At 30.9% G+C, this 27,102-nt stretch overlaps 1 protein-coding gene across 1 annotated transcript; it reads left to right on the top strand.

Annotated features, from left to right (window-relative positions):
* Window positions 1-3,124: 3,124 nt before the first annotated feature.
* Window positions 3,125-26,750, top strand: LOC149484741 (uncharacterized). The gene is made up of 6 exons (XM_089700401.1): window positions 3,125-3,286; window positions 15,748-15,953; window positions 18,467-18,602; window positions 19,777-19,910; window positions 20,949-21,153; window positions 25,192-26,750. The coding sequence occupies exons 1-6, from the start codon at window positions 3,247-3,249 to the stop codon at window positions 25,284-25,286; spliced, it is 816 nt and encodes a 271-aa protein (XP_089556527.1). The 5' UTR covers window positions 3,125-3,246; the 3' UTR covers window positions 25,287-26,750.
* Window positions 26,751-27,102: the final 352 nt, after the last annotated feature.

The following is a 27,102-nucleotide window of genomic DNA, read 5'->3' as shown; positions in this document are numbered from 1 at the left end:
CCGTATATATATCAAAAACAAATATTCTGAAAACCATTCACAATATTCAATTGCTCAAAATATCATAGTTATGTTATTAACACAATATTTTCCACTTATTATAAGGTAATGCCAGAACTCACTGGTGCTTTATTTATTCATTCCTGTATAAACTGAAAATACCAAAAAATATTGTTTCTTAAGAAGCGAGAAGTAATATGTAACATTCTGAAGTGAACAATGAACGTAAAGCATATTCTCAAGCATCGAACGCTCTATTGATCAAAAGTTATTGCCCTCATAATAATTTGGATATTATGATTCGCCTCCCTCGAATAAAAGTATCGTAAACTCGTCTCAGTTTACGTTTCACTTTGTCGATATTACTGCTGTCATCAAGTGAATTCCGTCAGAAAATAACGTTCAATTTGCGAATTACGTAACCTTATTCGTCTGTTAATCATGCTTTGATGATTCGTTCTGCCCGGGCTCTAACGTCTTGTGAATTCTGAACACGATTCAAATTAAGTGATAAAGCGTTGGATGTAAGCCGCCTGTGCCCGCTCGTCATGCAGAAGGGCGAGTAAAGCTTAACTTTATCTGAAGTGCCCAATGCGAAGATTTTTTGTTTCGCTTAATATGTAACTTACTTGGATAAAGGCTAAGGCAGTTTTTGTGTGAGCAAAATATTTTATTTTGAAGAATGATGTAATAACGATGCAAACAGATAAATGAAATAACTTATTCAGCTACCAGATTAAGTACAATACCTAGGTTTGAATCATGAATCAAATACAGTAAGAATGCACCATTATAAATAATATTATTCTAGATATAATATGTACATTATTATCTCCTTGTGTCTCTTTATAATTTAGCATTCCTAACTATGAACCGAGTAATTAAATTCAGGCCCAGCACCGAATAATTAATTTCAAGTCAAGAAGAATTACGCAAAAAGCTTAACCCGTTACATGGCCTCAAAAATACTACGTGTAAACGAAAAGTCAGTGAATCCAACCAAATAACAATGCTCTGAATAGTTCAACAAGATAATCTGTCTGATGGAAAAACATTCACGTACTCGGTAGCAAATTCATAATCGACCATTCACGATAACCCGGCAAATTCGTAAAGGATAGAACGGAGTGTTTATGATTGTATGATGCTCCTTCATAGTCGTACAATTACGATAACGTTACGATCCACTCGATGCCGAGAAAAGGGGAAAATATATCACGTCCCAGTTATAAAGAATACGAAGAACATTTACCTTAATGAGAGGAACATGTGATGTTGACATCTTAGCCTTAATAACTCAATGAATGATATGACTACGTGACAAATTATACGAGACTAGCTTTCAGCCCGCGGCTTCGCCCGCTTTTTTAAAGAAAAACCCGCATAGTTCCCGTTACCGTGGGATTTCCGGGATAAAACCTATTATATTTGTTAATCCAAGTTACCTTCTGTATGTGTGCTAAAATTCATTGTAATCGGTTCAGTAGTATTTGCGTGAAAGAGTAACAAACACACACACATCCAAACAAACTTTCGCATTTATAATATTAGTAGGATTATACAATAGCTGTATATTCTTTTATTAAAATAGTATCTAGAAGTAATGATGACATACAAAATGATAGCGTAGTAAAATAAGGAGAAACTAGTAAAACAATTTAGCATGATACATTAACAATATCTTGACCAGGTTTATAAAATCTAATTGAATATGAGTACCTACTATAAAACTCGTGCACTTTTTTAAATCCATTTTTCTTTTCAGCCGATGGATTATCGAGTGCAATGTTCTATTACTTTATTAAATTGGATTGTTATTGTTTTCTTGTTTGGATTTATCATACTTCAAAACAATAAAATAGAAAATTAATATCGAAACATATTTACAATAAACGAAATCAAATCAATCAAATGAAATTTGAACTTCGGGAATGAAAATACGATACGCTCTCGATTTTATTACAATGCAAAACTTATGAATGTATCGTAAAAACGAAATATTCCCGTCTTCTATGTATCCAGTTTTTAGTTAAACCAAAAGCTTTCTGTTTCTAGAATTACTTTTTCGGTAAATCACTAATAATTAGCAAGAACGAAATAATTACTTTACGCCGTTTTACACGCCTCGTTTCACAATAATATATTATTTTAAAATATTTTTTTCATTCTAATCTTATCTATTAGTTACATCAAGAAAAAGGGGTTTTTCTTAAAATAGATAACGGTCGATAGAACTCATACGTGAATTTTAGACTGAGGATCCGAAATAAACCCTTGAGATAGGTACGTGACCAAAGGTGACATGGAAACAATTGGATCATAGACCATCGGTAATAAAAATAAGGCTTTGAAATAATATAATATTAGACTCGTTTTGAAAATAAGTATTTAAATAAAATTTTACGTTATTTTATAATAATTCACAGGACTTACTTAAAAATTAATGAACAAGTAATTAATATTTTTAATTATTCTGTGTTAGTGAAATATAGGTACATCTTTATATATAAAAATGAATCGCAAAATGTGTTGGTAAGCGCATAACTCGAGAACGGCTGAACCGATTTCGATAATTATTTTTTTATTATATTCCTTGAAGTACGAGGATGGTTCTTATTTAGAGAAAACGTAAACATGTACCACGGGCGAAGCCGGGGCGGACCGCTAGTAGTTTTATAAATATAACTGTTTAAGGACTCATTAATAATTATTATACAAATGACGTTCACAGGCGTTTATATTTTATAAAACAACAACAACATAAAATAAAACAGATTTTATAAAATTAAAACGTTAAATGAAGTGGAGAATAAATAAAAAAATAATATTGTTTTATTTCAGCTCGATTTTCCCCAACCTTTTCATAAAGAACTGGGTCTACGGGCTAAACGAAAACGCTACGAAATGGCTACGAACCATCTGGACCGATGCAAATTGCAGCAAGGTGTCGCAAATGACATAATACATGAGCTGTGACGGATTTGATCAAACGTAAACTTTGTCGACTTAAGCTGTAAGATCATGAAAATATAAAAAGGCCTTTGTGACCTCGACAAGGGGGGGTGGGCGGCCAAATCCAACCGTCGCCGTTTAGTCGACCGCGCGCGCTCCATGGCAAAAGACGTGTACATTGAGCGCTCTAGGACAATACAAAACGTGTTCGTATAATAAGTTACATAAACACGCGTGAACTGTGCATGACAAAAGTTTTGTGATATGTGATTTGTAAGTGAACAATACTTAAGGATGTATATCGTTTTAATATTTCTGAGCTTACTTGTTAAAGGTAAGATTATTATAATTTTGTACATTTTAATAGTAGGGCAACGTTGGGCGCCACTGAACTTTTTCAAGTGTTTTTAAACAAAATTTTAAAAATTAATTAACAATTGTTATTGTTCAGAGATTTTTACAAAAACTACCTTATTTAATAAAAATCACATTACATGATAATTCTATTTTATTACAGTTTTCCTTATAAACTAATACATATTATGACAAAAATAACAATAACTATTAGTGTAAAGCATTTGACCCACATGAGAGTGAAACGTTGCTCTGATTCTTTCATTCAATTACACGATTCATCTTTCATTTTAAAGCAATTATTTTTCCAAATATAACATGAGAATTGATTCTCGTTTAACAAATGACGCGTGACTCTATCTTATTTTTCTAAAGGATACGAAATTGTTTCAACCCTGCGTATCTTTTCTAATAAAAAAATTTTCTGTATAATATGTTTTCATAAAACACATATTTTAATATTTATTTGACAACCTATTCAACAAAAATCGAGGACATTTCAACAATACTATACCAGGGGCTCAAGAAAATATTCGTGTTTTAATACAAACGACCCCAAGTGGGATTTCATAGCACCACCCGTTTTTGGTTCATGTTATTTTTCTTTCAAATTTTACTGAAAGAAACATCTTGCTAGTTCAATTAATAAATACGTGAGATGTATTATAAGGAATTTAATAATTGTAGAGTCGGAGCTCTCAGTCACTTATATTTTCAAGTTTACTTACGAAATTCTGCTCGCAAGTGATATATATATACACGTGCAGAAGAAAGAAGTGAAGAGTGAGTACAGAGCATAAATTGCATTGTTTTATGCATTTCTTTACAATGTTTATTATGAATGAATATTTCATATTGGACAATGAAGCAAATAGATTCCTAATTTTAGTACATATAATGTGTCTGTGTCTAGAACGTAGCTCGTAAAATGTATATAAACTTTATAATAATTAAATAATGACTAATAAAAATGTACAAGTTTAACATATTTTTGTGCAAACAAATATGTTTTGCAATACGAATAATAAGTATGAATTAAAACATGCTTATTGAACTTAACCGCTACGTGAAGTCATCAGTTTGTAAAGTATTCGGTACATTATTTGTCATTTATTGTTTTTCGTGGAAGTTCGCAAGTTTTCATAGTAAAGTTACAAATACAGCTCAATATTTCCACGAAAAGTCCAAAACGTTTTAATATTTGTGATACTGTTTCATGAATAAATTGTAATTATTTTTTATGAGTATGAGAAATTAAACTATATTTTCCTTTTAAATTTATCGATTGTAGTAAATGGTAAACTTTCTTATTCTAGTCAGTAAATACACACATAATATGTAATTTTTATCAACCATTTGATAGGGTAACTATTTATATGATAACACCTAGTGTAAACATACTTACGAGTTGTCCTTAAATATAAATAAAACAAATGTATAATCAATAGCATATATTTAAACATTACGTATTCTTTTTTAATACGTAAATAAATGGAGGGTTGTGTGCCGGTGTGTGCCGGTATCGTTTTTGTCATTGCCCGTCAATCAAGCGTGTTTTTTAATTTGGTTTTTGGATAACGGATGCATTGTCATTGATGAATGCGATATTTTGCTTAAGCTTCGGAATATTGCGATGATAAATGTGAAGATCGTGCATATACGTATAATTATAGGTAGGTATTACATGATGAAATCGTATGAATATTGATTATATATGAGCTAGTAATAGTATATTATTGCAGTCCTTTAAATGTGACGTAGGTCAAACGAGGTATGTTTTACGTGTGAATATCTATTTTATTAAAATACACAGGTTTGTTTTTCAATCACGATAAAACTGTTAAGAAAATACTTAAAATAAAAGTCATGATAACTACAATTATCAACATGGCTCTTGTAAAGTTATTTCGTTGGTTTCGTTGATATCTGTCACAGAGATCAAGCTATATTTTAAGGACTGCTAATAATAATTATTGATAGTTTAAGGAATTAAACATTTTTCATTTTTTATCAGATATGAATTCTCTGATATTCTAGAGATTTAATTTAACAAACGAACAGTTTTTTTTTTGTTTTAGTATCACTTATCGTTAGCTCTATCGTATTCTAGATAATAAATATTTAATATATTGTAAATATATTTTTTAACCTTTGAAAACCAGACCAATTTCAAGTGATAACTGCTTAAAAATATGTATCAGCCTTGTTTTATTATTTACATCTATTGGTATAATAGGTATACCAATTCAACAATAATAATATAAAAAGTAGACAATAATGTCTACTAACAGCTGCTATAAAGTATTAAGCCATGCATAACGATAAAGTTGTTGTAGATAATTATTTTTCGTATTGTCAATTTTGAAAATTAAAAAGTTTTACACAAGAAGGCAAGGAAGAAGAAAAAATATTATTGACAAATAGGTGTTAAAATCTTGTTAAAATGATTATATAAGTGGCTTATGTATATGCGAAGTAAAACATAACTTCAAACAAATATTGGGCTCAACACATCGAGAACTAAACACAAATGTTTCACCCAATTCTTCTGAACCTCGTTCGCTACAGTTTTTGTATTTTTTTGTAGTAGGTACCATAATAGATAATTTCAATTATAACGAATGAATAACATAGCACTGAAGGCAAATTTTCTAATATCTTAATATATATAAATCTCGTGTCACAATGTTTGTCCTCAATGAACTCATAAACCACTTATAAAATTCGCACACCATGTGCAGTTCGATCCAACTTGAGAGATAGGATAGTTTAAACATGTAGGTACACGGACGAAGCCGGGGCGGACCGCTAGTATATTAATAAAAAGTAAGAAAATGATACTCTATCTTAATATATAAGTTTGAGTGAACTGAGTTACATTGTATTAAAATACAACCTAAGATGTATCCCTAGAGAAAATCTTGACATTCATTCAGAGGTTTAGGAACAGGAATTGTTTCTCATGTATTGTTTATGTTCAATACAATTTTTATAAGTTACAAACCATAAATTCCATTGCTTGGAATACGGATAAACTTTCTGTAAATAATAATATGTTTGTCTTATCATGTTCATTATGCAAAATTTAACACTAAGAACATTCAATAATTGACATAGTTAAATTTACCCTAATATTAAAGGTAATTTAGTATTTAATTTATTAGTCGCAGCCGACATTGCTATCAATAATTCTGAACTTAATTAATATTAAACTGAATATTTAATAAGATTCATGTGAAGACAAGACATGGGTATCTGTAAAATATATTAAGCGCGTCACACACGGTGAAGATACTATAATATTTTATCTTAAGATACTGTTATATTTTATATTACAGTATCTTAACGCTTCCGGTATCAGCGTTCGGACCATCATTTTTCTTTTTGTCATTGCGTACCACCCACCCCTGTAGAACCGCCATTCTGTTACAAATGACGCGAAATTTTGTGGGCCATTTGTAACAGGATGGCGGTTCTACAGGAGTCTTAGTACGCAATGACAAAAAGAAAAATGATGGTCCGAACGCTGATACCGGATGCGTTAAGATACTGTAATATAAAATATAACAGTATCTTAAGATCAAATCTTCACCGTGTGTGACGCGCTTAAGAGTTGTCTTGTCACTACTCAATAACATTATAAATGTGTTTTGTTTATTTTTGTGGTATTGTGAAAATTGTAATAGTTCAGGATCCATCGCCCATTTTTGCACTCGATTACTAACAAGCTAATTTTCCGTGAGTAGCTTTATTATGATGAGACGCCCAATAATTTCATGTACGAAACTCTCGATTGTGGAAGCTAACAGAGGTAACAAGGATACAATATTTTGATTTGATGGTTCTCAAATATTTATTACTAACTGATTTTTTTTTGTTCTATCTCAAGATAATAATTATTATCTTAATTATTCGAAAAAATATTTGTCCTACAAAATCTATGGTTTGATCAAAGAGTAGGGGACTCTTTTCAATTTGTATCGATAACGAGGTCATCATAAATGATTACTAACCAGCAGATTTTTTTGTTTTCACTTAGTTAATATTTATATAATTCAACAGACATATTGTCCTACAAATTGCGTAATAAATATTTCAGAACCATAAAATCAAAAAATTTTATCCTTGTTACCTCTGTAAGCTACCACAATCGAGAGTTTCGTACATGAAATTATTGGTCGTCTCATCAAAATAAATCTACTCATGGAAAATTAGCTTGATAGTAATCACTTGCAAAAATGGGCGATGGATCCTGTACTATAACCTCTTATAGTGGAAATATTTCCTATAGTTAGTATAATATATCTATGAACTATAATGTATGCCTAGTAAAAAAGTAACTGAAATTAGTTAGATACTTTAAATCCCAGCTTTTTGTTGATTTCGTGGGTTACCAAAAAATGAACCGCTACAACTGAATAACTAATATTATTTATTACATATAAATAAATACTGTAAGTTCCTGTTAAAAATGACCTAAATTATTTTTAAAGTATCTCATTGACTTACATTTTATCATAATAACGTTTACAATAAATAGTTACAAGAAATAGTATTCCTGTTGCACTTATATGTTGTCATTTAGAATATAAATAAATACACAGAATTCAATGTTATTTCATGAATTATTCACAAAATTACATACATAAATATATTCATTTTAACCTTAGTACAGAATTAGACGGTATTGTGTGAAATAGTAGGAATCTAGAGTCATTTAGATATATTGTCGGAAAAATATGCTTTTTGCTTCGGCTGTGCGGTTCCATTACTTAATATCGTAATGTGGAATTTCAACCGTATAATTATAACAGTAAAGTCTACTTTTTATTTGACATAAAATGATATCTTTATTTCCTGCATGAATAGACAGATGGGCACTTTTGTACCTAGTCGCATTTCTCTTCGTATTTAAAAGATAATTTACGTCTTTTTCCTGAAGCACTAATTGTTATCAACTAGATATATATAGAATTGTAGTCAATTATTATAATAATATAGCATACCATATACACATAGCAATTAGGCATTAGTGGTACGGAGACAAACTTCTAGTTGCCTTTGTCATACTGTCCTATAATGGTCCTATAACAAGCTACTCATATATCTTATGTAGAGATGTATCAAATAGGTATCATATTATTAAATACATGTGATCAAAACGTCTTATTTTCATTCGTCTTTGCAAGACATTTTATAAAAACTAAACTAACTGCGAAGTACAATTTATTTTATCATTACATATTCGATTCCAAAATGTAAAAAATAATATAAGCTTTACACAATTTTGTTCACGGAAAATGATCAATAAATACTGATAAAACTTCTTAAAAAATAGAATTTATAAAAATCCCGAAGTTTTGTTAGTTTTAATTCATTACTTACCTTGAATTAGTATTTTATATTTCATTTTTTAATCTTCTTTCCACAGTTATAGCTTTAGAACTTTTTGTGAATTTCCAATAAATGGTCGTAAACAAGCGGTAATTCAGGCGTTATTGTATGAAACTATTTTGAACAATGGTAAAGGATTTAAAATGAACACGTTTAAATAATTTTGCATAGCTTAATCAAACACTTATTCATATGAATAACTTTAAACAGTTGTGAATGTAGAAATTCAATGGTGGATGATGAAATAAATATCTATTTATACCACATAATATTATGACTAAAATAAAAAATACGTGTTGCACGCGAGGACTGCCGCGGTAAAGCTATTCCATAGCATCGCTGTGCCGCAGCCGGTTGGAGTGGGGGGCGTTAGGTTTTTTCGTTACGGAATTTTTACATTCGGTCGACGCGCTCAAGGCCCACGATAGAATCTATGCAATAGATTAAAAAGATTCATTGTAACTTTAGAATACATGTTTCCTTAGAAAGTCTCACTTATCATTTATTAATCAACGGTGAAAACATAAATAAATACGCAAATAAGAAATTCCATATTAAAACACTTTCACATGATAGCAATATATTTTTTATTAAATTTAAGTACACTTGAAATATAAATAAAACCTGCTATCTTCTGTAATATACAATATCAACGAATTTGCTGCAGAAAAGTAGCAAATTCGCAGCAAACTGTAACAACGATCCATCAAGTGTTTTCTTATGTTCGATTTTTTAACGAATAAATCTTGTAAAAATATATTTTAGAGAAAGATGTTATGGATTAAAACTTAAATTCGACTCTTATTTATAGAAAATACACTGAAGTGTTCTATATCTGATTTTATCAATTTGCATGAGCATCCGACGTTATTTTTAAAAGAAATATATTTTGATGAAAAATTTCCTGTAAATGTTTTGCATGAATTGAAACTGGGTGTAATAGAAAATGTGCAAACGATATTGCAGGTGTTTCACTTATTTGAATATTCTCACTAATTAGTTTCACGTAATTGGAAGTATCATCACATTTGAACATTACATGAAAATTTACATCTCGCCGCACATTCAGGTAAAATTACTATATCAAAATTTAATAAATCCCCTTTGTATAATCATGGACAATTTCAGGCGGTTTACGCTTTGCAAATATGCACTGAAATTGATTTGGATATGAACTTATTAGATTAATTAGGTTGGATTTTCAAGTAATTTCAATATTGTATTATTCATTACATACAGCCACATAGCGTTGGGCGTTTTGTTGAGTGTAAAGCACATTAATATTCTGGTACATTATGCAATATAATTATTATATTGTTTGTGTTTAGATGATCGAATATTTTTTATTTTTATTTTTAGCAACATTATAAAAATCCTAAGTAATAAAGCAATCGTTCATCTGATTTTAAAATGCGTTATTTCTGACCATAATTATATAATAGGTACCTATTGTCCCTGGAGTGAGAACAAATGTAGGCTAACCAGAATTATTAGGATTTGATTTCAATTCTGATAGAAAAAGTTACTATAGCAACGTTGTATCAATGTATATTAGAGATACGATTTAATATTACTTTGTGTATCTACCCACTACCTAATATGTTCACTAATCTAACGTTCAATTTTTCTATCAAATTTTTAAGGATGATTAAGCCATTTACCATAATATGTCACGATATGATTTGAATTATTATTTATTTCTATAAATATCGCTGGAATCATAAATTAGGATTGATTAATTTAGAGTTCAATTATAGGTATCATTAATATTTCGCTATATTTATGTTTCCTTGTATAACTTTGAGAAAAATGTAAAAAATCTATCACGGTGACGCCCAACGAAAGAATGCTCATTCTAACCCCACTATGTCAAATTGTTTTTGTTAGTGTGTTGGAAAATATTATATTTTATATACAACTCTATACAATGTTCTAATACCTACTGAACAATACTACATACGAGTTTTCGTTTAGGTACACTAAAAGATCACGAAATAATGCTCTTACTCTAGCTCTATGTTGTTTTGATGTTAATGCACCGTTAAGCAAATACATTGCATTTTAAATCTCACAAAGTTTAAATTACATGTAAAGTGCCTTGTGTCATGGCCTGGCTCACTGAATATCCGAAATCAGAAGTTCGCGTCTAAAGGGTTGAGCTTTAAAGATTAAGCGTACAAGTTCTACTTCAGTCTTTAGAAGTTTACTTGCACCGTTTTGTGGTATAAATTGTTTATAGATCAATTACTTGCAAGAATTTGTAAAGCATGATTCACGCTACACCGTGCCGGGGACGGGAAATAAATGACACAACATCCATACACACATTTCAACACCGTACTCCGTCCGGGCCCCGTCCGTGCACGGCCGAGCCACGTTCAGGCATGAATTACTTCATACAAAAAGCAATAATGTTTGATCGAGCCCCGGACGGGGCACGCGCGACAAAGTGCAGTGTAAATCAGGCTTTCGCCTTGCATAGTTTGATTGATTTTTACTTTATAAAGCCCCGGTAGCTGTCTAGAGTCGGGATTAAGATGTGCTCCACTCCTGTGGCTTGGATAAGGTTACCTTATCGGTCTCGACCAGAGTTGATCTCTCTCCAGTCGTTGGTGTGGCCCATCGGACTATGAGAATAATGGAACAGAGTGCGCCTGTATTTGCAATCACTTATACGCTGTAATTTCTTTACAGTAATTACCATTATTTTTGCAGTAAGGTATATGATTTATTGTATTTTCTAAAGCTTTAATTGAATGTTTACATAATTATGTTTACACTTTATGACCGCCTATCCGCAATTATATCTACGTCAATAGCTTATAATTAGTACGAACAACATATTTATTATACTTGTAGAAGGAATAATCTTCGTAGGTATACGTACGGTTGCATTTATAGGGTTTGAAGTAAGAATTCAGTAGAATTGGTAACAATAAAAATTCAATTTATGTCATGTTATAATGATAGTTCATAAGTGCTGGTCGTACTTTTCATACCTTGAATGAATTATATTCTCCTATAGCAAAATGTAGTTTATGATTATTACCCAACTACCTAAACTCTACCATAAATTTTATAATATTGAGACAATAATAATTTTGTTTTGCATAACATACTTAATAACAAAAACATATTTATAAACATATAGTTTATAACAAAAACTCAAGCAGATTGTTGCAGTGTAATATCGGTGGTTAAAAATTTTTAAAAAATTGTTTTCCAAAAAATATAACACAAGGAAACACTTAGCCATTAGTAATTTATACTGATACAATAAAGCTGAATAGTTTATTTATTTCTTAACCTCTGAAAGTTCTGAATAGCCCACTTCTCGAAGGCCATTTAACATCACGCTACGACCCTTAGGGGCCGAACGAGAAATAAAAGAGCCAACAACGATAAATAGAAAGAAAGGGGCGATATTATACTGTAATCGGTGGGTAAAACCACGGAGCAGAACTAGTTGTATCAACTATAGACCATTTAAGAAATATAAATAACGAGACGCTACCAGTTGACGGTAAGAGTTAATCAAAATGGCTTTGATAAAGTAAAAACTAAAGTTTTCTTTTAATCTGTCTGTCTTTTACAATAATTTTAATAATAAAAATAATAATAAAATAATAAAAAACACTTTATTGTACAATGCACAGATATACAATACAATAATATACAAAAGGAATCTTCACCGTACAAATTGGCGGCCTTTCGCTCTAATACTCAAAGATATTCTTGTATTTTTTCTAAAAGTTTTTTCTGCGTGAGCTGTTTATCTAGAATTATCGGAAACAATTCTGTGGTGTTTGGTATATACCTCGTAAGTGCAAAAATGGCCATTTTTTGTTTTTTGGCCATCTATACTGATAAAAACGTCCTCTTTCGTTTGGTCTATGTCACATAAGCCTATTGATAGTAGAAATACCTTAAATAGGTTGTATCAAAACCACTTAAGTACAAAAAAAAATATTTTTATTTGATACAAATATATTAATATAACTTAACATAGACTTGTAAAACGAATACTCAATCAACGAACGGCCATTTACAACGTAAGAGCACTTAACATAATTAGACCAAACTTGAATAATTATTATCATCAATTAACTTATTTGTACCAAATCAAATAAAATTATTTGTGAACTTAACAGGTCTTCTCTGAGTTCTCCCTTACTTAAATATAACGTTACTAGATTTCCGCCCGCGGCTTCGCTCGCGTTTTCAAAGGAAAACCCGCATAGTTCCCGTTCCCGTGGGATTTCCGGGATAAAACCTATCCTATGTGTTAATCCAAGTTACCCTCTATATGTGTGCTAAATTTCATTGTAATTGGTTCAGTAGTTTTTACGTGAAAGAGTAACAAACATCCATACATCCATACATCCACACATCCATACATCCATACATCCATACAAACTTTCACATTTATAATATTAATAGGATTTGGCACATAATTTAAATCTTCAGACATTAGGTCTCAAGCCTATTATCTATAAAGAAACATGCATGTGATGCAAGATCTCTTAGACTTAGTGTGTTCAGAAACGTTTACCAATCTTTAAATCGATTTAAAGATTGGTAAACGTTTAAAAAGCCAAATAACGATACCTACATGCACAAGGTTTGATTCTTTGTCTCTTCAAATTCATTCTTTCATGTCAGATTAGAATAGATTTAGAAAAATCGGAGCATAAGGCAACATTTCACTATGAAACTAAAAGATAAAAGCTGTTTGTTTAAAGATTCCAAATTTAACTGCATCTGTAGCCTTTTATAAAAGAAACTTTGGACTTTTAATTTAAAAATCCGCAAAGTTACTACTAAACGAACATTCCATTATGTTATGTGTGTATAGCTCAAAGAGGTGCGGATGAAATCGCATCATGCTTATGGCATTTTATTAACCGTTTGGCAGAAGAAGTACCTAGAGTAGCTTATTTTATATTCAGTGTTTTCCAGGTCAAAAACGGTATTATATCTTGCCTGTTAAGCAGATATTGAAAGATTCATTCAAAATGAAACAGCACCATCTCCGTTCCCCGAGATGAATGAAAATGACCAGCAATCGCCATGATGTAAAATTAATGAATGAATCTGACTTCTTTCCATTTTCGAAACTATTGACTACCTACTCATTTTATCAAAAGAAATACTGCAACAGACAAAACTACATTTGGTTAGAACTGTAGGTATTTTCTGGTTGATGTATGAAAAGTCTAATGACGTAGATTTTAAATACTCTTTGAGTGAAAATGAAGAGTTTCTGTATTTCTGGTTTAAGAGAACTGAGAAAAGATAGAAGTCTCCGAAGTGGCTTTGCCATTGGCCTCTAATGAGCCTATCAATATCGATGCTCTGAAATTCAAAGATATCTTAGATCTCCTGCCAATAAGTGATCCAATTTATGATGGTTATTTCAAATCATTGTCTCATGGTCCGACTAGAAACAATCTTATGACTTTCAGTGACAGTGATAACGACTATGAATGAATGTTGTAGTGGTACGTTTTACAAACAAATTTTATTTGACTGGATCCAGCTCGTAACTATTTACAGGGTAAATACATCTTCTCACAAGGAGAAGACATGAGCAGTAATCACCACGCTTGCTCACTGCTGGTTGGTGATTTCAGACCAAAATCCCGGTTGCCATCACGATGTTTTCCTGTTATTAGAAATGATGATGTTTTCTTGTTATAGAAGATGTATCTCTGGTTATTAGAGAATCTACTTATGCGTCCGAAAAAGACACATTGGTACATGTCGGTTGATGGGATCGATCCCGCAGCATCTAGCACGGCAGGCAAGCGAACTACCGTGACTTCAGAACCACACACACACACACACTACTTTTAGGATTTTACTTTGTAGAGAGAGTATCAGAGAATTGCATATTGCACGAAAATCACAATATTTCCTGGCTTTTTTATGAGTACTTATTTGTGGCAAATCACACTCCTATTCGTTTTTGTTTTTATATATGGTTAAATCTATTTGTATGGAAGACGTTTCCCCATAATATTTGTTTTTTAATGTCTGTTTATGTCTCCGTCGAAAAAAAAAAAGAAAAATCCTTTCCATTAATGTAAAAATAGGAATAAATACTAATTAAGAGTACAAATAAATATGCTCTAATCGACTTAAGTACACATGTTTTAGACATTTTCACATCATTTTCACATTTTTTCTTTTGGTACAAACATGTTAAGTAACAATTACTCTTGAACTAGAACATTTTTTTTATTTTTTTTGTAAGTGTTCAAAACTTGAACATAATAGACATTTAAATAACATAAATTTGTTTTACTCAAGTGTTTATTCCGATCTGTAGCAACAGGGTAGCAACCGTGAAAACTTTCAAACGCTCATACCCAAAAATCACCATTTTGCACTTAAGTGGTACGTACCAAATACCACAGAATTATAAAACTTAAGAACGATAACAATGTCGTACCGCTAAAGGTAATTATTAAAGAGTTGGCTGCCTAATTGCTGTTCCAACTATGGCTCTTTAACTTGCTTCGGCTTATCTCCTTTTAAGTTTTGCTTCTAATTGTTCGACAGTTTTATCTTCGTTCAACGAATAAATTGCCTATAGATATCTTTCAAATTGTATTTAGTGTTTCTTGCGTAAATTGTGCAGAAATATATTAGATAGGCGGCTTTTCAACTTGTCTAATCGTACATAAACCATGTTTGAATATTATGTCGTTTACATTTGTCTTTCTTTTGATTGTTGACCGAAGAATGTTATATTTCTCTTTTTAAATCATTTCAGGATTTTTATCAAATTATTTATCAGCCTATAAATAAATGGATACAACATCTGTCACTGCAAATTTACACAGATTTAAATGTATTTGAATCCTTTTTTTCTGTAATTTACTTTAGCGACATTTCTATGAAATACGAAAGACTATGGTTGTGAATTCCTAATAATATAAAGATACAAAGAAACTTGTCGACAAGCCAAGGATAACTATATTACCAACTACCATACAAACTTCTGTGATAAAAAGCTACCAATAATGTTATTAATTGTTTCAGATTCTCTACTTCTAAAAGTGGTTCGGGTGACGGTCCCGTCATACCGCGTGAGGGGTCAACCGGCCCAGTTGGAATGTAATTTCGAGTTAGGTGAAGACAAATTATATTCAGTCAAATGGTACAGAGACAATGAAGAGTTCTACAGGTACATGCCGAAGTTTGATCCGCCCAAACTCGCTTATAAAGTCGAGGGGATTAAGGTTGACGTGAGTATTATACGTTTAACTTATGATCTGATGGATTAATTAATACAATACTTGTAAGCGGATTTTCGCAATTGCTTGTTTAGTCTTTTGTACAATTAGTATTGGATATTTTTGTTATGAAATAAGTATCTAACTTACGAATAATAAATCCACATGAATACGTAAATTAATTGATAAAAAGTCATTGATTAAATTTATAACATGTCTTTACTATATTTAAAGAGCATAAATATTTAAAAAATAGTATTGTCATTTAAATCTACGTATAATAATTATGTCGTTCTAAGAAGAAAAGTAAAATGGACATCTAATTATGTAACAGTTATTTATTTATACGAGTATTTTATAATGTAGATCAAAAGATAGCTTTTCTAATTATTGTTATTTATTATCCTTATAATTAAACAATGACAAATATTGAGAGTGTGAAACGTAAATTTGCATCCATTATATTATTATGATTAAACTTTTCTTTATATTATTCTAACTTTTGCGTGTGACATTTTGTTTAATTTACATTAATTAAGGTTTAATTAGCTGTGCCCTGCAGTTTTACTCGCTCTCTACTCCTATAATATTGGTCTTAGCGTGATTATATGTTTCGATAAATGGACTGTCTAACAGTGTAATTTTTCAAATCGGACACGTGGTGTCTGATATCAGCGCGTTCAAGCAAACAAGCAAATCAACTCTATAATATTAGTGTAGATTATTATTTCAAACATACTTATCAATATTAGTAAAGCAAATGGGACGAACGAAAGCACTCACTTTGTACATTATAAAAATGAATATTTCAATGTTCGGTCGATGTTATTAACTTAATGATAAAATTCTAGTCGCTTCTTTCATTTCCTTTCTATCAAAATAATGTCTGAAAATATTTAATGATAGGACAAAATTTTATTGATGTTAACGTTAAAATATTTTTACTGGAACATAGTATTAAATTTAATAATGCTTCAGTTAATATTTGGAATTTTATTTCACATAAAAATAGTAAAAGTATTTTAATTGAAAACACTATTTGTTGACGTTATGGTTTATGTGAATATTTTACATTATAATTCCAAAATTTATATTAGGAATTATTTAATTACAATTATTCGATTTTAGTAATTTAAAACCAAAAGCAATTGTAGGTAATGTTATGTAATTAGTAGGCATGTTATATAAAATGTATTGTGTAGATAAATGCTTAATTGACCAATTTGAACTTGTATCAGATTCATATAAAAATAACTTAGTAATAAACTGTATTAGGAAATAATTAAACTTCATCGGATATTTGACTTTCAGTGAATAGTTAAGTATAAATCTAATAATATCTACGAATGCATTACTTTTGACGTGACAACGTCTTATAATTCGATAGAGCCGGCTGCACGCACGAAAAAACATGACTCATGCGGCGTTACCTCGCTCTGAGGCGTTCCATGTAAGGCTTGAAATGCAAGCGAGAGCGCGGAACGAGCGACAAAGAAGTACAATCGGACGTTGTCACGTTCAACTATCTTCAGTAAACGGACTTTACAGACAACCAATTTTTTTATATTCAATGTTAAGTCATCATTAATTAAATAAGGCTTTAATATTTATAAAAATTGTATCGTTGTATTGTATTAGCCTGTTGTGTCCCAATGCTGGGCAAAGGCCTCCCCAAAGCGCTTCCATGAATCACGATCTTGTGCTATTATAGACCAGTCTCTATTAAATTGGTCCAGTTCATCCCGCCATCTTTTCTTCGACCTGCCGTGACGCCTTCTAGCTGTGTCTGGGCTCCACAATGTCCTTAAAAAAATTACTTCAATAAAATATACTATTAAAACATCTTCTAACTGACAACCCTTTTACCTATACTCAATTATATAAAACTTCTAACGTACTGGACTATTCACAGTGCGTATATTTCGGTGCTTCTATATTGTATAATCGATATCCAAACTTTCTGAGTAAACAGTCATAGCGACAAGTTAACTGTCGTCAGTTGATAACAAATCAAAGCCTCAATTAGAGTGTCGTGGAGAATGACAGAACGGTTTGTCAACAAATCGTTATTAAGTTAAGTTTTAGGTATTTCAATGACCAATATTATAGGTTTATGAATAGAATAATTTTATTTTTACACCCAGCCTAAATAAATGGGAGTTATTTTCAGAAATAAAACTAAATGTATGGTACATACCTATGCATCGCAAATTGCGCTATCAGAACTCAATTTGATATTAACTCATGGTTTTAACCTAAAATAATGAATCAAACATGTTTAAAGATTTTTCGATCTACTTACCTACTCCATCCTTACAATACAAGTTGAACGCATGTAAACTCACATTTGCTTTGACTATATGGTCGCAATAGCGTTAATAAGACCAAAAAGCTAGTTATTTAGAGACCTTTTGTAAACGATATAGTATTATAATAGTTCAGAAAGCTAGAAGAGACTTATAGTAAAAGGTGTAGAATAATTTGTGGTAATAGTGTAGTAGGAATAACGCTTAAAATTGTTGCAGCTATCAAAATCAGACATGAAGAAGGTGCTGCTCCACCAAGTGACGCTCAAAACATCAGGCATATACAGATGTGAAGTGTCAGCGGAAGCGCCTAGTTTCGCATCTGCAGCCGACGAGGGAAGAATGGAAGTTATTTGTAAGTCCCCGCAATTCCTATAAAAGTTTTCAATTTCATTTAAACTACATCGGTCGGCCAGATTAAAATACCTGGATGTTAGTTCCGACTTAGATGAAATTTTGTTCAAGTGTTTTGCTGCTTTGGTTATAAAAATAGTGTTGTTATTGTAGTTTATATTCTAATTATGGCTCGTTGCTTGTTACTGACGTTTTTAGGCAGGTATTAATTTATTGAGTAATTACTGCGTACTTATTGGGTAAATTCAGAGTGATTTCCACCTTCTTGACTCTTCATTACAGCTTATAGCCTTATAACCTGATATACGCATTTGTTTAATAATAAACATCTGTATAGATTGCAATCAATAAATTATTGAAATGAACAGCACTGCATTCGTTAAATAATTTAACGAATTAACCATAATAAAGCTCCAGTAAATCGGCTATATCATCAATTCATTACTTATGATCCTCTTCACTTCAATAGGTAATTTATGTATCGTACTTAATAACGAATTTGTCTAAAGCACATACATCAATCGGTTTTATTGCCCAATAGCCCACACAATAGGCTTTACCAAAACACTCAAAACCAATTATTTTAGTTGAAAACACATATATAATGTAATGATGTATATTGCGGCATATTAATGGATGCGCGATGTGTTATTTTGACAATGAGTTCGTTTCTGGTAACTCATTTATCAATTCAATCCGGTAAAATAGTGTATTACTGGCATTGCTATTCAAATTGTTTTGCTAAATTTATTTATGGCGTTTGTAATTTTCATTATTATTATTTGTCTGTTTAGTCTTGTGAATGTAGAGCGATGAATTACCTAAAGTAAATATATGTTATTGTATGCATGCAGTACTACTCATTTAAAATATTTAAAATATTTAAAATAAACCTAGAGACAAAGCTTAGCTTTGACAATAACCATGACTCTCTATTAATTTCTAATAAAACAAATAATCGATATCAATCATCACTTATAACAGGAAAGTGTGTGGAAGCATTGAACAAGAAATAAGTGAACTTTGTACGAACGTAGAAAAGTGTCATATAAAAAAGCTTTTAGAGCCTATAGAGCTCTGCGCGTCTGAAATCAGTCAACTCTACACGATGCTTAAAACACTAAGCATTATCATATAAACTGAATATAGATTCTAAAATAATTATTTTGTTACAGATCTACCACGTGAGGGTCCAAGAATAACTGGTAATGAACTAGAAAATAGAAGAGGTGACTCATTATTTCTGAACTGTACGTCGGGGCGATCATACCCCGCCGCAGTACTTAGTTGGGACATAGATGGTGAGAAGGTAAATAAAGATGATTATTACGTTTAACCTAAAATTTAGTATCTTCATTGTAATAATAAGTAATATTTAAGAAATCCATACGATTAAGTGTGAGACACTAGAGACGAAATAGATTTTAGATTCTTCATCTATACTAATATTATAAAGCTGAAGAGTTTGTTTGTAGATTTGAACGCGCTAATCTTAGGAACTACTGGCCCGATTTGAAAATTTATTTCGGGGTTAGATAGCCCATTTATTGAGGAAAGGCTATATTATTATATCATTACGCTAAGACCAACAGGAGCGGAGCCACGCGGGTGAAACCGCGAAGCGCAGCTAGTATTTGATATTAATATTACTTGGACTTGTAGTTAGACCTCTATTAGTAAAGTAATAATTCATATTTCGTAATATACCTTATTTAATGTTTCTCTAGTCTCTACTATCGACCATAATAATTATACTAATCGTTATACAAAATATTGTCAGTAATAATATGTTATTGATGATAAAATAATCATGATATGAATAATGAATCAATACGTTCAAAGTTTCTCAATAAATTTAAGCCCGAGTATATCCAGTATGAAACCTGATAAAGAAAACAATAAGGGTGGTGAGAAATACAATACTTTACAACAAAGTATCGTAAACTAGCGGTTAAAATGAAATACAAAATGTTCGAGTAAATATCTTATAAATTCTTAGTTACATGCTTTTGATACTATTCTTTAAATGTAGGAAGAGAACTCAGCATAAGATTGAATCCTAGAAGCATTTTACAACATGTTTGTATTCAAAGGCTTGCAATTTAGTATGAATTCATATTTTATGTTTTATTCAGATTTTGAATATTTAAGATACTCAAGATTTGCAATATAAAAGTCTAGACGTTTAAAACTTATATAAAAAATAATATTGTTAAAGTTTAAAGGTCGTGTTTGCTTTAATTGTATTAATAACCCTATTCAAAGTTAGATGTCAGATGTCAGAAAATACATAGAAAAGTTTATTTTAATCTTTTCGTCAAACATAACGTTTTATCCCTTTATTCAGGTAACAGACCCCGAGTTACTAGTCCACTACCCACCAATACAACACGCTCACGGGCTGTTGTCAACCGCGCTAGGGCTGCGCGTGCCAACCGGCCGGACGATGCAGGTTCGCTGCATAGCCCGCGTCGCGCCCGGCTGGCGGGAGGGCAGCGAAGCCGTGATCGGCAACAGCCAGCTGGCTGATAGTAAAGAAGCTATGTTATTAGGTAAGCGAAAGTTAACTGTGGGTCTAATGAATTAAACTTCAAATTAGGTGTCGTACATTAATCGGGTAATTTTATCAACAAGAAAATCGACGCATCTTTTTGTTTATAAACAAAGTCTAAACTCTAAGGTATTGTGTCTTATAACAATAAACATACACGTGATTCTGTCGGAGGAGACTACTGTTACACTGATTTAGTACATCTATAACTCTATAATATCGAAAGGACGAGCTTATCAGGTAAGTAGATCACAATAAAATCAAATTCTATGCCTGTGTCTAGACATCTTTCTCACTACAACTTTCGTTTTCTTATAATAATATATGGTATACCCAATCTGAATCATCTCATTTTCATGACGTTGCCTTATTATATCAAAATCAATAGTATAATTGCATATGACAGACTGCCGTTGTACCTATACCTACTGTTACAATTAATCAAAATATTATGTAGAGTTATTATTAAAAGAAAGCTTCTAAAGTACACAGCTTAAATCTAATACCCAAAAAATAGTTATTAAACATTTATATATGTAGTATTTATTACGTAGAAGAAAATATATACAGGGTGTCCCACTTTCGGTATACTAAGCGCAAAGGGACTTGTAGTTTTGCATACGCTGAGTACGTAAAAAATAATTATAAAATTCCAGACGCATTTTTTTTTTAAATAGAGGAATTCTTAAAATTCCATGTGTACACCCCCAACAAGCAAACCGCCCAACTTTGCCACCCGCATGTGAGCTATCGTTTAAGATTATGTTTTCATAGACAAAATACTCACATTAGCGAAGCGGTATATGCCGGCTGCGCGAAGCTAGAGACGAATACATGGATTTTAAGGAAAAATTTAGCACAAAATTTTTCGCGTAATTTTGTTATTTAAGTATTTTTTATGTGATTAGTGTATGCAAAACTACAAGTCCCTTCGCGCTTAGTATACCGAAAGCGGGACACCCTGTATAGTAGTTATGAACTTCATAAATATTTGTTCAAAAAATTTATCAAATACAACATTTCCTTGTACGAAGTTGGTAAAGCTTTCTTCTTTACAATAACATTCAATATAATTCAAAAAGATAAAGACAATTTCCTTAAACCGATATACTGATGTAAAAAAAAATAGTTTTACAAAATAATAACAAACATTGACTATTCCACAGTCAATTGCTATTCTAATAATGACGATATAAAATCACTCCATTTGGTTGAGACGCTAATAGGAAAACTTTGTGCATAATAAAGTCGCGGTTATCAACTAGTTAACTTCGATATCTGTTGGAGAGTATTCTCAATACCACTTTAAATACGATTACACTATTAGTAATTAGTAAATTAATATGATCGTTTTCCTTTACGCTAGTTTAATGAAAATGCTCTTTACAATCTCGATTGACGCATATGAATAACTTTCTATTTATTTTCAACGTTCGTGTAAACTAAATTTTATCTATTTGAAAGCAAGCGGAAATATTCAGACTAATTTATTTCGAACTAGTTACATCTGTTAATTAACAAAAATAAATACGATTTTCGAAGTACAGTACAACGTGTTTTTAGTAATATTTTCAATTTGATAGAATATTTTTCTGTAGGTTACATTAACTAGGTAACATGACTATGACCTATGAATTCAAAATAACTTTGTTTTCTTTATTTCGCTTAAACGATAGGTACCAAACATTTTTTTCTCAACTTTACTGTCTGTCTTTCTGAGGGCTTATTCTACATTCTACATTTAAAGAAGTCTCTCACAGGAAGATAGATCCTAAATTCCCAAGAGGTCAGAACTTGTGCAGGAGAATAGCGTATTAGAGATTTCATGTGAACAATTATAAAATTGTAAGTACCTATAAATGTAAAAAATGTTGCAATAAGTGGTGATTTTGAGACAAGAAGTGATTAAAATAAAACAAAATGAAATTGACTGTCTGTTTTCTGTAAGTCTACGTTACCCGTTGTTTAAGAGGTTTTAAGCCCATAAGTATCTAGGTACTTATGTTTTATGCATTTTTAATAGGTAAATAGACATAGAAATCGTATTAGAAAGGTTTGTCCTGTTTAGTTTCCGTTGCAATACACTAATCAATCCCCGATTAAGGACACATTGTAACATTGTAATATAATATGATTTAATTTTCATTGGTATTATTGTTTCTTTTATAATTTAATGCATATATAATTACTATACATTTAATCACGATAAATATTTGAACAGATAAAAAGCAAATCTTAATTCAGTTATATCAAAGACTAACTCGGCCAACACCGAATATACTTCGCTGCCCTCTCTAAATTGGGGCTGCGATATTTTCAATTGTGAAACGGCCATGATATTACATTTAATCAACGCTAATAATTCCCTTTGCTATTTCTACGGAATGAATTCCTAAATTGACTGTATAATTTATATTCCTTCGCCGTGGGAGATTATACATTCAAGCCACTGCATTCAATTTCGTATTAAACGTTGAATAGAAAAATGAAAAGCGTAGATCTATTATATTGATGGTTAACTTATGCTTTTATGTGGAAATGAATATCAAATATTTAATAGTATCTTTTATAAATCGTCTAGGTTATTTAATACACAATTGTAGCAATCGTCATATTTTTTTATAAGAAACTAGCTTTCCGCTCGCGGCTTCGTCCGCTTTATCTAAACTTATCAAATTATATCGAACTTAAACGTTCCTCGAGAATCACTCTAACCTTTAAAGAAAACGCATCAAATTTTGTAGCGTACTTTTCAATATACATATTATAAGGACAGACAGGCAGCGGCAAGCAATTTTGTTTTATACTATGCAGTGAAACATGTCCTAAAATTAAACCTTTATTTAAATTATAACCAACTTAGTTATTACAATTTATTATTTTCTTGTCTATATACCTAAATATAAATTACCTATACAAATAATTCACTGTAAATTCAGTCCAAATTTAATATATACCTCCTATAAATAACCGGAATGCATTGCATGATCGCATTCGGGTTGCTAGTTAGTTCTAGTGGCTGCAAAATTAATTATGTCAGACTAGTATCCGCACACGGCGCCACCCGTACTTTTAAATTGTTTTCATTTTAAATCTCTTTAAAATGTAAACTTAATATATTTTTAAATAGCTTTGATTTCGAAAATTCGTATTGAAAAAGGGGTTTTAAATATCGTTGTCGAATACTTTTAATATCCTAATAAACAATCGTGATGCATGTAACAAAAATCTAATAAGGGGGCACGAAACTTTTGATACATCATCAATATTTTAAGTCAGAAGACTCAATAGAGTAACTAGTAATTAAATAAATAAAATATTACAAAGAATTTGAAATACTCACTTAGTGTATACTATTTATGTAGAATTTAATTAATTACAGACTCAATGATTGACTGCAGTTTATCAACATATGGATTCTAAGACTCATCTAGTTTGGATTAATTACGTAGCAAGTTCGTTACCGTATTGAGAATATGTTACCTCCTTACGAAGATAACTTTGAGTTGTTATTTTTATTAATATCGTAACAAAATTATTAAAAAAACATATGCGTGAGCAAAAAACATATGTTGAATGAATAAATTAAAATTAAATACAAACGTACATAGGGTAATAACATTTAAAACTTGAAAGCTTCTGTAAAATATGAAAAAGTTCAACTCGGAGTTAACAGATTTAGTTGATCAAAAGTACTGTTGTACATATTATATTATTATACCCTGTGAAATAGTAATATTATGTACTATAATTCCAAACCTATCTTGCCACATAAATCAAAGGAACAGGCGTCAACAAAAAATAAGCAACTTATTCTAACAAAAAGCATTACACCTCGCATAATATACCACGCTCGTTCCAACGAAAATAACACGCTATAACGAACTTTTTAATATTCATTAATTATGTGTAATTAGAGCAAAGAGATGAACATAAAAACATTCTTAAATACTTAACGCAATTCCCCCGTCTTATTCACAGTTATCATTACAAAAGTCCTTCCATTAAGTTGAATAATAACTGGGCTTGTTTGTTTCAGTGCGAAGTTCGGGCGAGGCAGCCACGTTGAGTGTAATGCTGTTAACACTTTTGCTCCTTCAAATCCTCAGTTCGCTAATACAATCAGAGACGTGATAAATTATCACTTGTATTTATTAACCGAAAATGTGCTAAGACGCAATCATGACTCTGAATTCGTTAGCAATGGGTTCTGATTAGGTGTAAGTTATTTGCGATGGGGTACTTGTGTTTTTAATTGGTTTAATTTAAGGTTGAATTTAATTGTTTTATTGTATTGTGTTTGTTTTTGGGTTTTGTTTTGTATACTTTTAATTGTTTATTTTGTAGGTACTTACTGTAAGTTTTGATATAATTTAATATGGAATTTTACAAGGTTTGTCGTATATTTCGAATCTGTGTAATAGATAAAATTATTGGTTTGCCAGAAATTCAACATATCCGTTTATATACACGTTCTAAGTGTAATTTTTTTTAAGATTTGGTAATGTTGTACAGATTATTTTTATCGTTTAGGTACTTCGAAAACTATTATTTTAATGTCGATGTTAAAATGAAGAATGTTAAATCTCGTTTAATTTTGAGTCTCTAGTGATTTATTTGTATTAAAAATGTAACCCCAAAGCGATAATTGTGATACTTATAAGTAGTTAATAAAATTTTGCATACATTGTTTAATTTTCAGCCATGCAAGTATCCCATACTTTATAGATAGATATTTTGGAAATTAGTTAATCATAAGCATCAAATACATATCTGTAATTAAGCCACTTATTGTTTTACAAACATGCCTGAAATTAATTGGATCGAAGTTCCTTATCGCGCGTCATGAAAGGGGGCCAAACGGAAAAAATTCTTACGAAAAGTTTTTGCTAGTGTTGTAAGCCCTTCGGCGTGCGCGTGGTTCTCTACCTGTCTCTATCTAACTTAACACTTCGTTCCATCCGGATGTCCCTTGACATCACTCAAGTTTTTTATTTCTCATTATTATTTTTGTTTCTACTTGGATATGAATAAAAACTTAGTAACGCCTTCCTAGTAAATAAATTTGTAAATATTGCATAGGTGAAGTTCTTTTGTAACATGATTAGACAATCTTTCTAGGGATAAATCTAAAACATGTACTATGTAAATGTTATCTATTTTTAAATGAAATATTATTTTTCAATTCTGGCTATTTTTATTAGGCATATCTTCACAAATTATTTTAGTACTCAGTGCTATGTATCGGTAAACTTGTCAATTGTAAATACAAACATACGAATATTAATTTATAAGTGTAATGAGGTAATAAGTTTGAATGTAAAAAAATATCATAAGTTGTTCTCGTTTATTTTGAAATGTTTTGTAGTTCTTGTAATTTATGAGCCCTATATTGATTTAAAGTACCTACTTGTGAAATTAATGTAATTATAATAAAAAGCTAATATGACGGCGGCTGAAAGGTTTTAAATTTTAATAAAAATAAACTGAAAGAATATCAACTTCTGTATAAATAAGTTCATATTAAATATAACAGAAATTCACATATCAAATATTACATGATAGAGTGAAATGGATTATAATACGTTTGGAATTTCAAATTCAAAATGAACGCGTAAAAATTGTTATTGCAAACATTTCATATGCATATGATAGGCATATGAAATGTTACTCATAAATTACATGAACACGAAATAAAAAAGATCCTAATTAAAGTTCTGTCTATTTTCAATGTATTCTCAATACTCAACGGCCGTAGTCCGATGTCGGGTTACTTCTTTGTTCCGTGGATTTCTCTTGAGACAAACCTACGCTAAGGACTTGATTACCTTACCTTGAGAAAATAGACTTATTTATAGTGATTGCCGTTATTTGTATCTCTGTAGAAAATAATGATTTGTTTTTTGTGTTATATAAGATGAAGCGATGGATAATATTCAATGTTTTATGT

This window comes from Colias philodice, chromosome 11 (genome assembly GCF_061535455.1).
Source record: "Colias philodice isolate Cphi_HAF_F1 chromosome 11, ilColPhil1 Martin Lab GWU primary, whole genome shotgun sequence".
NCBI classification, from domain to species: Eukaryota; Metazoa; Arthropoda; class Insecta; order Lepidoptera; family Pieridae; genus Colias; species Colias philodice.
Note: the sequence above shows the minus strand (reverse complement) of the source record. Positions and strands in the feature narration are given on the sequence as shown.